This window comes from Crinia signifera, chromosome 2 (assembly GCF_055691185.1).
Source record: "Crinia signifera chromosome 2, ASM5569118v1, whole genome shotgun sequence".
NCBI lineage: Eukaryota > Metazoa > Chordata > Amphibia > Anura > Myobatrachidae > Crinia > Crinia signifera.
Genome location: NC_139218.1, coordinates 138,940,888 through 138,953,406, shown reverse-complemented (window position 1 = coordinate 138,953,406; position 12,519 = coordinate 138,940,888). Strand labels below are relative to the sequence as shown.

The window sequence follows — 12,519 nt, the reverse complement described above, 5'->3', positions numbered from 1 at the left end:
GCAGGCGTATACACTTTCTGGTACAATTCTTTCAACACCGAGGTAGCCGCCTACCAGATAGACTTTTGTACCATTAACCCCTGTGTCTCCAAACAATGGACATAGGGATGTAATAAGAATGGTCACCCAAATGGTATAGAACAGGCCCTTGTTCAGTTAGGAATCTATATATTGATTATTCTTACTATTATCTGTGTTGTTGTTTTTTTTTGTATTATACCATGTTGCTAGGAAGCTTGCTACCAAAGGTATTGAGAACACCCTTATGTATGAATCCATTGCCCCTGCACACGCAAATTCCCCTGAAGGCTACAAGCAATATCTTGCTAAACACAGAAATAAGGAGTTTAGTAAGAAGAATCATATCATCTAAATTCATGATTCTAAGAGGGGATTGAAGGGTTAAAATTAGGAATCCATGTAGCATATGAGAAATGGCACGTAGACTGTCCTTACTATAGTTACGTGCAAGGTCATACATTGTAAGCCTAAGCATGCCTTATCTTTCGATACAGAGTTTCTACTCCCCCCTTTGGTTTCGGTATGCAGTATGTTCATGCATAAACTCCCTTATAATGGAAACCCCCCCCCCCTCTGCTACCCATTTTCTTGTGTATGATATCTTGTATGCCCCCTGTTGAATCTGCCCAGCAACTATTAACAGACCAATAAGAATGTAACATATACTTGTATACTCCCATGTATTTTTGCCTTTTTAAGATGTTGTTAATCTCCTAATAAACCAGAGTGTTTCTTAACTCGCCACCGTGTGTTTGGTGTGTAGTGTTAAGTTACATTCTCACGGGTACCTAAGGGGCTTATCACATCGAGGGGCTAGAGATATATCCTTACATATATATGCTTTGATTTTATGCTTTAATTATATAATTCTAGCATCAATGGTCAGCATGCTTACAGTGTTAAAGTATATTGAATCTCCCACGTCCTTAGAGCCTTGGCACAGGGGGCTGTTGTGTCCTGCCAGAGTGTCCCACCCACCATGGAAATCGTATGTCATCACACTGATGAAATCCAGGAGTCTATAGAGAAATATGGTGAAATAGTCCATCACAATGTTAAGCACAAACCACAGATCAGACACAGGACAAACCAGTCGCTGAAAACAGACATTTTTAAAAACAGATTTTTTTAATATATGTTAATTATAGTTTATTTGTATTATGCTCCTTTTCTATCACCATAATGTTTCACCTCTGCATCTTACCTTCCGATCTTTGCTATCTCATATCCACCATCGATGGTCTGTTTTCCTGCAGCCACTGCTGCTGTGATCAGGAGCCGTGGACGACCCGATCCTGCAGCCTCTTTAGTAAACGCATCAAGCATCTCCTGATAGTGTACAGAAAGAGCTTATAAGTAACTACAAAGGATGAGCTCATGTACCTTCTATAATGGCTACAGACGGGGAATCTGACAAAATATTTCTGTTTATTTTATACCAGATCAAGTAGTCTAAAATATAATTATTATTATCTAAAAGTACCCATTCAGATATAGCTTTGTATAAAGTGGGTCTAGGCTCACAGGAATTTCTCCCACAGAACTGAAATCAACAATACCTAAACATTCTAAACACTTTACAAATGATAACTAAACTGTTATAGCAGTGTGCAGATACCAAGGGCCCAATTCATACCTGATCTCTGCTGTGCAAATTAGCAGCGGCTAGTAAACAGGAGGACACTGCCCCGCTATAGTGAAATTTGGCTCTGCAAATAGATGTGTACGGCTAGCGAAGACTTTGCAGTTGAGCAAATATATCAAAATCCATTTGTTAGACATCACCATCTAATAATTTTCCCCGGATCAGAGTGAAGCAGCTTTTACGTATTAAAGACATCACTGGATCAGCACTAGGGTGGCCAATCCCGGGATCGGGATCGGCGGGATCCCGGGATTTGGCCCCTAAAATGCTGGGATTTCAATCCCGGGATTGGAGTTTCCAATCCCGGGATTTTGGGATTAGACTGCGCATGCGCAGTCTGATGCCGGGCAGCGTCTGAACTAGTGCTCAGACGCTGCCCGGCTTCCCCCGTCCCGGGCAGTGCGGCTCTGCGCAGCGTGACGACGTCAGAGGTCATGCTGCGCAGGCCACATAAAAGCAGCCGCATCCTGCGTGCACCGCGGCCGCGCTGACCTCCCAACGCCTTCATAATACCGCCCACCCAGGCTGCCTGTCTGCCATCGCCTCTTCCCGGACCCCCATACCAGCGCCGGACGCCCGCCCGCCCACCCACCCACCCAGGCTGTATTTTACTGCCTAAACCCCCAGCTCCATCGCCCACCCGCCCGGCCGCACCGCAACTGTAAGTAAATATGCGGGCGGCCGGGCCGGGTTTTTGTATAAAGGAAGCCAATCCCGGGATCCCGGGAATCCCGGGATTGGGCATTTTTCAATCCCGAATTCCGGGATTGACTTCCCTAATCAGCACCTTATTTAAGGAGGACACTGCCATCTAGTGGCCCAAGTTATATTACCGGAGTTAATTTCTCTCTTGTTCAGAGTGACAGTATTAATCCTCTACTTCGGAATATCATTCAGGAACCTATCCCCAACAAGGGTGTATTTTGGACTGTGTTGTTGTGAATTGTTTTAAAGCCCTAGTAAGTGATCTATGCCTGTTTGCACCTTGCCTGCATTGTATTTCGTGCATGTTGTACTGGTATGTTGTAAGGGCCCGGGTTGTAGCGCTGCAGAGGGAGAGTACCACGTCCCCCGCACTTAGTTGACAGTGGCGGGATTTGTGCTCCCACTCTCCAGGACACGGAACTACCGTGTTGTATTTTAAAGTAAACTTGCTATTGTAAAGTTAAGCTGTGGTTAAGACAAGTATAGTTATCTACCAGTGCCGTTATATGTGAAAAGCTGTTGGTTGCCTACCCCGGAGTGGTGGCACGTGTTGTTAATAAACACCCTTGAAGTGTATCCTCAGCCTGGTTATTGCCTCAGCCGCATTACGAAGAATGAAGACGTTTGTCCAGCTCCGACATCAAGGCAATACAGAGAGTTACTGGCCAACCTTTCTGGTGTACCACACAGACATTGTGGTGCATAGTGTGATCAGATTTCTCTGTCTAAAGGGTGTGATGTTAGTGTATTAGAATGCTTAATATTTGTAGACACTCCCTTACTAATATGTGTAAGCCTGAATCTTCGGTGATGGTCCCTAAGACTAGAGGAATGCTGGGAAGTGGGTGTTCCTGAGGCAGTGTGTCTGGAGTTGGAGGGAATAAAGCAGCACAGCAGTGAACTCACTCACATGTCTCTGTGTCCTTATGACTGGATTTACAAACATATGAACAAAACATGTTGTCAGAAGAAGTTTAACTTGGACTGCTAGTGCTCTCAGAGTGTGAAAGATCCTGCAGCAGTCTGTAAGGCTGTGATACTCAGTGTCTGCAAAGCCTGCCGTGTGCTCCTCTCTTCAAAGTGTGAGTAACCATGGATAAACTTGCTCCTTCAACTGGCATGCTAATGTCTGGTAACTTGTCTGAGAACTGGAAAATATTTAAGCAAAGGTTTAATCTATATCTTACTGCATGTGGAGCTGATACAGAGGCTGACAAAGCGAAGGCATCCATTTTCCTCCATGTGATAGGAGAGGATGTGCTGGACATTTATAATAGTTTTCAGTTTGCTGAGGGGCAGAATATGGTACTATCTTCTATAATGCAAAAGTTTGAAGATTACTTTTGTGCCAAGGAAAAATGAGACATATGAAAGATACAAGTTTTTCACATGTGATCAGAAGTCTGGAGATGGATTTGATCAGTATGTTACAGAGCTGCAATCACTCAGTAAAACCTGTGAGTTTGGTGATTTAAAGGATTCACTGATTAGAGATCATATTGTCTGTGGAATACCTGATAATGGACTCAGAGAGAGACTGCTGAGAGAGCAAGACCTAACACTAGACAAGGCAGTGACTATTTGCAGATCTGCAGAAATAACTAGATTACAAGCTAAAAAGTGACCCAAGGAAGCTGATGGTGTCATACATGTAGTGCAGAAAACAGAGCAAAGCAAACCTCCATTCTCAAGAATGAAGCAGTCTAAGCTACAGTCTAATAAGGTAATTTGTAGTAGATGTGGAAATGCTCACAATCCTAAAATGTGCCCTGCGTATGGGAAAACCTGCATGAAATGTGGTAGAATTAATCACTTTGCCAAATGCTGTAAAATGAAAAGTGAAACAACCAAAGTGCATGCTGTTAAACAAACAGAGGAGTTCTTTTTTGGATTGCATTGAACTTTGCGGTGCATATAAGAAAGAATGGATTGTCCCTTTAACTGTGAACGAGATTGTCATTCCCTTTAAGCTTGATACTGGCGCGCAGGTGAATTTAATATTGTTTCAAGACTATAAGACTTTTAGAGTAAAGCCTAAAATTCATCCAGCCAAAGTGAAAGTTACAGGGTACACTGGGGAGGAAATTCCTGTAAAAGGTACATGCTTAGTGACACTAAAATATAAGGGACAACAGTTTAAAACATCTCTACTGATTGTGGATAAAAATGTGCAACCGATTCTAGGATTAAGTTCCTGTGAGAAACTAAGCTTGCTAAAGAAAGTTTTTACGGTGACATCACAAGTAGAAGAGGACTGCAAATCGATGTTTACAGAATACAGAGACTTGGTTGAAGGTCTAGGTTGCTTGCCTGGAGAGCATAAAATAAACATAGATACGCAAGTTTCTTCCTTGATACACCCCTGTAGAAAAGTACCGTTTGCGCTGAGAGAAAGACTGAAACAAGAGTTAAATCACATGGAAGCCTTGGGTGTGATACAGAAAGTTGATGAGCCTACTAAATGGGTAAGCTCCTTAGTAATTTTCGAAAAGAAAAATGGACAACTCAGAATATGTCTAGACCCCAGAGATTTAAACAAAGCTATTAAACAAGAACATTTCAAACTACCAACTAGAGATGAAATCATGTCGCAATTTGTGGGAGCAAAATGGTTCAGTAAATTGGACACATCTTCAGGATTCTGGCAAATGAAGCTAGATGAGGCCAGCTCAAAGCTTTGTACGTTTAATACACCAGAAGGTCGATGCAGATTTCTTTGACTACCATATGGAATTTTGTCTGCTCCAGAAGTATATCACAAAAAGATACACATGATTTTTGAACATATTCCAGGTGTTGAAACAATGATGGATGACATTATTGTCTGGGGATCTACAAAGGATGAGCATGATTCTAGATTGAGACATGTAATGGAACTTGTCAAGAAAGTGAATCTAAAGCTAAACAAGGACAAATTTGAATTTGACCTGAATACACTCACCTTATATGGGCGACGTGGTCTCGGATCAAGGTGTAAAACCAGACCCAATGAAAATATCAGCCATAGTGAACATGGAACGTTTTAACAACAAAGACGACGTCAGAAGATTCATAGGAATGATTACTTACTTAGGAAAGCCTATTTCTCAACTCTCTGAAAGAACAAACTCTCTTAGATGGTTGTTGGACAAAGATAACGAGTGGATGTGGTCACATGAACAAGAAGAAAGTTGGCAAAACTTGAAACAGATCGTTACAGAGCAACCAGTGCTAAAATTATTTGATTCTGCGAAAATTCTGGGGGCTTTTTACATTGGAATAAATGTAACATTGGGTCTCAGGGACCATTTCACATTGATTCCAATGTAAAAATCTCGTCAATCGCGTCGATTGCATCATCTCATGCATCTTATGCCGCACAAACACATAAGATGCATGAGATGCTTGCAATGTAAAAATCTCATCCATCTCGTCGATCGCGTCGATTGCATCATCTCATGCATCTTATGCCGCACAAACACATAAGATGCATGAGATGCTTGAGATATCAGCCCCACACATACAATCTAGATCGTGGGCGCCGTGCTAGGAAAGCAGTACCCTTTAAAGAAAAGAGGGTGTTTTGTTAGTGTATTAAAATGCTTAATATTTGTAGACACTCCCTTACTAATATGTGTAAGCCTGAATCAGGGGAATGCTGGGAAGTGGGTGTTCCTGAGGCAGTGTGTCTGGAGGTGGGGGGAATAAAACAGCACAGCAGTGAACTCACATGTCTCTGTGTCCTTATGACTGGATTTACAAACATATGAACAAAAAAAAGGGCATATCAGCTGTCGAAAATGATCGCCAACTTGTCAAGGTGTATGGTTATGATGTCATGTCACGGAAACATGTTTGGGTTTGATGCATACCTTTGTTAAACAAATAAGAAACCATGGTGGTTATTGGGACTGTGGGGTATGGTGGGACTTGAGGACCCTGGCACCAAACTTGTGGAGAAGTGCAGCAGAAGCTTCTCCTCGCTATACCAGGCCTGCCCACTGAAAGCCCGGAGAGAAGAATTTTTGACAGAACAGATACCCAACTTTAGCAGAGTTGTACGGGGCATGGCACCTCACGCCAGGCATCTCACTACATGGCGTTAAGGCTAGATGTAGATCTTACAATTGATGTTGGGACCATATGACTGATATGAGGCTCAGTCTAATGGCCCTGAGTGGAAGCAGTGTTGTACTCTGGCAGGAAATTAGAATTAGAATGAGACACATGTTGAGGGGTGTTGTTACCTTATTTATTAAACCACCCTCATACTATCCATGAGGAAAGTAATAACTTCCTATGTGATAGCAGATCATGTAAAGTGAGTAGCAGTAGCAGCCCACCTGTATCAGTATAGTAAACCTTTGCTTGTCCTCAGGGGGGCTACCTCGAGTTCCTGGGAACTCAAAGTCCAAGTCAATTCCATCAAAATCATATAGACGGAGATATGAAATCACAGATGTAATGAAGATGTTACGGTTCCCAGCACTGGCAACCATGTCTGTGAACCTAACAATAAAAAAAAAACCAGAGCAAATCAGCAATATGTGTTATGAATATTTGCATTATAACACTGAAATTGATGCTTACTTCTGGGTCCCAAAGTTCCAACCACCGATTGCCAATAATGTCACCAACTTTTGATTCCTAAAACACAGAACACGACAGTAACATAAAACTCATTTTGTAGTAATAGCAGAATCAGGATATATGATGTGTCATTATGGGTGAGAAGTGGTATCAGCAAATACAGTATATGCTATGCTCCCCTGTCATTATCGACACCGTTTTCTTTAAGATGTACAGATGTGCGGGCACTGTGTGACTAGTCAGTGGTACTGCCCGTTGTGACAACTGCAGGTATCAATATCGAAAGCTTCAGGTGTCGTTGCCAAAGCTGCTGGCGACAGGCTGCATGGGAGATCCTACGATGCTAGCAAGATCTTGTGCATGGCCAAAGATGCCAGCCAGGAGTAGAGACACAGGGACAGATGTATCAAGCTTCAAAAAGTTATAAAATGGAGAGTGATAAACAGCCAGCCAATCAGCTCCTACCTGTCATGTTACAGGCTGGGTTTCTAAATGAAAATTCAGAGCAGATTGGCTGGTTGTTTATCACTTTCCACTTTATCACTTTTTAAAGCTTGATACATCTGTCCCACTGTGCTTCACACTAGGTTGATGTGCTGTGGGCTCAATTAAGGGGGGGGGAGGGGGTTCACTCCCCCTCTTCGGCAAACAAGAAGTTTATATATCTTGTGGCTGCCGCTTAGCATATGATATTTCAGCATAACTAGGGCGTTACATAACTAGAGCTATGGACTAGTTCATTGTAATACAAACCTTTGCTTTAAATCGTTGAACTGCTTATAGAGGACATCATCGTTCCACTCATATGGTGCAATCTTGTGCTGGCTCATGGTGGCAAAGCCATATACGAGATGAGTGCAGAGCTGCGGGTCAACATTTGCTGGCATGTACTTTGCAGGCCCGGGCCGATACTGTGACCAGTTTGTGAAGTAACAAACCAGTTTGTAGGAAGAACCTGAACAAAGTAAATTATAATTGTGTTTCATTTATAAAGTGTCAGCATATTACTCAGGGCCAGATGTATCAAGCTTCAAAAAGTGATAGCATGGAGAGTGATAAACAACCAGCGAATCAGCTCCTACCTGTCATTTTTTTAAACTCAGCCTGTAACATGGCAGTTAAGAGCTGATTGGCTGTCTGTTTATCACTCTCCATTTTATCACTTTTTGAAGCTTGGTACAAATGACATAAAATGAATAAAAAATGTCAGTATGACCCTAAACTAGATAACAACATAAGAGGTGTGTGGTACATATCAAACATAAGGCATACCTCCCAACTGTCCCGCTTAACCCGGGAACGTCCCGGTATATGGGGACGTTCCCGCGTCCCACCCGGGGCTGCCATTGTCCCGCGGTGGGGAGGCAGTTGGGAGCTCCCCCCAGCCTGAAGAGAATAGATGCTGTGCGCATGCGCACAGCATCTATTCAGCGGCACAAATCAGCAAAAAATGGGGGCGTGGCCTTAGGTTGCATCATCCCGTGATGCCACGCCCCCTTTTCCGTAGACCACGACCCCCTTTCTGGGCACGCACGCGGCTTTGCTGCGCGCCTGTCCTGGACCATCTAAACAGAATGTTGGGAGGTATAAATAAGGTAGCGAGCGGAATAGTTTTAGAAATGTTTTTGATTAATACCCTTTGCTCGTTACAGTGCAGGCACATGTATTACTCTAGGCAGTTACCAGTTATTTCTATAGTGGATACCGGCTCAACTCTAGCTCCTGGCAGTCATAGGCTACAAGGAAAGCACTGGGTCCTAGGTCTAGATTGTTGTTAAAGGCAGTTCATATCACTAGGACAGTCATAGAATATATGCCCAACATGTAATTGAGTCAAACATGCCTTGCACAATACATTTTCTTATTTATCTTTATCTTATCTTTATTAACTGTAAAGTGCCTCGTTATTCAAATTTGTATTCATAATACAATATTAAGCATTTGATTATTTATAGGTAGGGTTTGGGGGAGGGTTCCCGCTTTTTATTAGAAGATATAATAAATATATATTTGTAGGTGGTGTTCCCTGGCATAAAAAAAATAGTCTATCAATAAGTGGTCCTCGGCTGAGTGCACAGAAAAAGAAAAACTCCCTTTTGGGGCGTTTTTATCTTTAATCTAATTATATAATAAAATAGTTAAAACATGACATAGCATTTCATAGGGATATTTTAAAATTGGTTGCAGCAACATAGAAGAATATTAAAATCTCTGAATCAGTATAGAATTGAGACTGTTTTCAAAGGCCCTTATTCTGGTTCACTCGCAAAGGCAAATTCCTTCTCAAATTTATTTATTCCAACATTGTGTTAATGGTTTTAGTCCAGGTGTGTTCTCTGTAGATTAGCAAAGACAAATTCTAAAATAAGCCTTGGTTTTGCTCTAATAGTGTGACTGTATGATCAAACAGATTGTCAGAAACAACTAATATGCTGCACAACATTTACATGCCAATGATATATCCACTGTCGATATTGGCTGCCGATGCGGGAGGGCGACGAGTGCAGGGGGAGGGGAACGGGGGCCATGCTGCAAAGATGATGAAGGGGGTTGTTAATGCCCCACAGGCAGAGCATATACACTGGGCGATATAATTCAGATATTGCTCAGAAGGGCTATAATGAGTGAGATCCCTCATTATATCGCTTGGTGTGTACAGGGCTTTATGTTTTATATACAAAGGTTCTGTCCCTAAGGAGGATAAAACTTTAGAGGAAAAAGAAGAGTATTACATCACATTATATATGGATTTTAAACCTCACTTTGGGGGAGTGGTCTGGACAATGTAGGCATGACCGGACCATTTCCCGAGTGAGTGCTTGATGTCACAAGCAGCCGTTGCAATTGGGAAAGATGGCGGTGGTGCCATGGTTTGACCAGGGGGTTACCCTAAATGCTGTGATCTCAACAATTCCTGTGATCGCGCTGTGTTGGGCGGTCTACAGCATACGAGTGAGTCACTTGTTTTTTATAGGTCTTTATAGTCAGTAGATATAAATGAGCAAAGTCTATCTACTTCAATGCTCACTTTGATCATAGGTGTGCACAGCCCATTTTCTTAGGGAGTGCACCATTGGAGGGGCGTGCCTATCATCGCCTACTGGACTTCAATGCATGCTCATTGCCAGGGTGTTACTAACAGCGCGCCGCAATCCTCCTCTCAAAATGGTCGCCGCCTTGGAGGAGACAGACACAAGAGGTCCGGCCAGCCTTCAAAGCAGTAACCTTAATGTTTTATAATGTACTACATAACTATTGTTCAATTCAATCTCTTTAGCAGACACACAGCACATATTACATAAGTCATGTCCTCACCCAGCTGTACATTCAGCAGCAGGAAAAGACCTGTGAAAGAAAGCATAAAGTTATAAGACATACAATAAGTGAAATATGACAAGTGAAATATGACATCATGTACATTTAGACCTGCCTAATCTCTTTAAATGTCAGGGAGAAATAGTAGCAATCTCCCTGACTCTCTGATTGCTCCTTACCCCCATTATGTATTTATTATACACTCAGAGAGATATATGCATGGGATCATCAAACAAGAAGGCAGATATAACAAATAGTTCTCTTACCCGCCCAAAGCAACATCTTCGTCATGACTCTATCTGGGTCAGCACTAATGGTAGGTTAATGAGAGAAAGAATGGCTGGTATCAGTGTGGGAGCACCACAGGTGAGAGCAGTAGATAAAGTAACTTACAGACTTTGACATCATAAAATATATTTAAAATAAAACCCAGAACACCCTACAAGATTCAGTTACTGGGGCTGATAGTACTGCCTGCCATTGCATACAGCCCATAGTACGCATGCGCGGGGCTGTCCTTTGATGAGAGCCCAAGGTGATTGACATGAAGCTGGAGTTTGGGGGATAGTAAAGTATGAAAAACTCATGTCTACCTTTTTAATGTCAACCTTTCCCATGTTGACATATTGCACATGTCGACCTAAGGTATGTTGACCTTTTCCATGTGTCAACCTATGGCCTGTCGACTAATAATGTTCAACCTATTAAATGTCAACCTGCCAACATCATCCCTAATGGTGTAATGGTTAGCATTACTGCACAGCACTGAGGTCATGGGTTAAATAAAATTCCCACCTAACTGTGTGAAGTTTGTATATTCTTCCTGTGCTCACATTGGTTTCTTGTGGGTACACCAGTTTACTCGCACACTCCAAAAATATATTGTCTCCCATCAAAATTAACCCTATCGTGAATGTGTGTGTGTATACGAGGTATGGGACATAGATTGCAAGCTCCACTGGGGCAGGGACTGATGTGAATGGCCAAATATTCTCTGTAAAGTGCTGCAGGATATGTAATAATAAATCAAATCAAATAAACTTATTCCCTTGTGTACGATTGTGTGCCTAAATGTGCAAGGACTGAGACGCCCACCTGTGCATGTTGTAATAACATCTAGTGAACCCTTTTATGTCATCATTGGTCCCTCCATTGAAACTGAATATGTATCTCTTATTCCTGCTCGATTCCTACAAAATAATTAAAGGAATAAGAGATACATATCTGTATACAATAAGAATCACTCAATACAAGGTTGGAGAACCATGACAATTTACTCAGGGTCTTTATAGAACACAATAGCACTAACAGTGGTGCAGTATAACCGCAAATTCCCGGAAAAATACCAATTTGTCATTACAAATACTCCAATAAATTTAAGACAGACAAAAAATACAAGGACACCGCTTTTAATAAAATTATTTACTTTATACATACTATTTGAGATATTTCACATATCTGACAGTTTTTATAACACTTAATAAAATATTGTAATTTTAAAATAAATTGACAAACATAATTTCTTCTTCTACCTCTGTGCGCCAACAAAGAAGACACTCTTCTCTATCCTCTCTATTTTGTCAGATGAATTAAGCCTGGCGAAGAGATAAACTGGAGATAAAGTTGAGATAAACTTGAAGGATATAATGCACCAGCCAATCAACTCCTAACTGACATATTTAAAACACAACTGATTGGCTGGTGCATTATCTCCTTCCACTTTATCTCAACTTTATCTCCAGTTTATCTCTTCGCCAGGCTTAATACATCTGCCCCAGTGTACGCTATATCCTCGAAGGTGCTTTGGCAGTCCATTCAGTCTTACCAAAACGGTGCTCCCCGGAAATATACCGTAGACTTACCTTGATCAATGCAGCTTTAGGAGATCCACAGCACGAGACAGAGGTGCAGCTTCTTACAAAAGGCCTTTCAGTAGTGATGAAAAGTGGAAGGGAGAGCTACAATAAACTCCAGGAAAGTAATTCAGGAGTGATACATCCCGAAACACAGACTGACGACAACAGGCAGAGCTGTCAGACTGGTTGGTAAGTAACCTTACCAAGCTAATTGAAGGGGTGCTGGAGGATTCTTCTGATATAAAGAAGGAGGTGGGCTGTCAGAAGAGGAAGTAACAACAATAATCCAGCACAGGAATTAAGCAAGGCTTCAGTGAGCACAGGTTATACAATACATTCATTAATCAGCATCCATAGTCTACACAGTGTTAAAAGACATAGACATTGTGGCCCTCATTCTGGTTCACT

At 41.9% G+C, this 12,519-nt stretch overlaps 1 protein-coding gene across 2 annotated transcripts in view; it reads right to left on the bottom strand.

Moving 5' to 3' along the window:
- The window catches only part of LOC146060098 (acidic mammalian chitinase-like), a 32,773-nt gene extending 20,458 nt beyond the window's left edge, over nucleotides 1–12,315 (bottom strand). Inside the window, exons 1-8 of one of the 2 annotated variants that reach the window (XM_083172982.1) lie at nucleotides 12,118–12,315; nucleotides 10,522–10,565; nucleotides 10,256–10,285; nucleotides 7,694–7,895; nucleotides 6,941–6,997; nucleotides 6,694–6,859; nucleotides 1,226–1,350; nucleotides 917–1,040 (exon numbers count right to left, since the gene is read on the bottom strand). In XM_083172982.1, coding sequence (XP_083029108.1) covers nucleotides 917–1,040; nucleotides 1,226–1,350; nucleotides 6,694–6,859; nucleotides 6,941–6,997; nucleotides 7,694–7,895; nucleotides 10,256–10,285; nucleotides 10,522–10,546 — 729 coding nt within the window. In that variant the 5' untranslated portion in view covers nucleotides 10,547–10,565; nucleotides 12,118–12,315. Of the gene's footprint in view, nucleotides 1–916; nucleotides 1,041–1,225; nucleotides 1,351–6,693; nucleotides 6,860–6,940; nucleotides 6,998–7,693; nucleotides 7,896–10,255; nucleotides 10,286–10,521; nucleotides 10,586–12,117 lie in introns of those variants that run through there. The other variant, XM_083172981.1, reaches the window with a different exon arrangement.
- Between the last annotated feature and the right edge of the window lie 204 nt (nucleotides 12,316–12,519).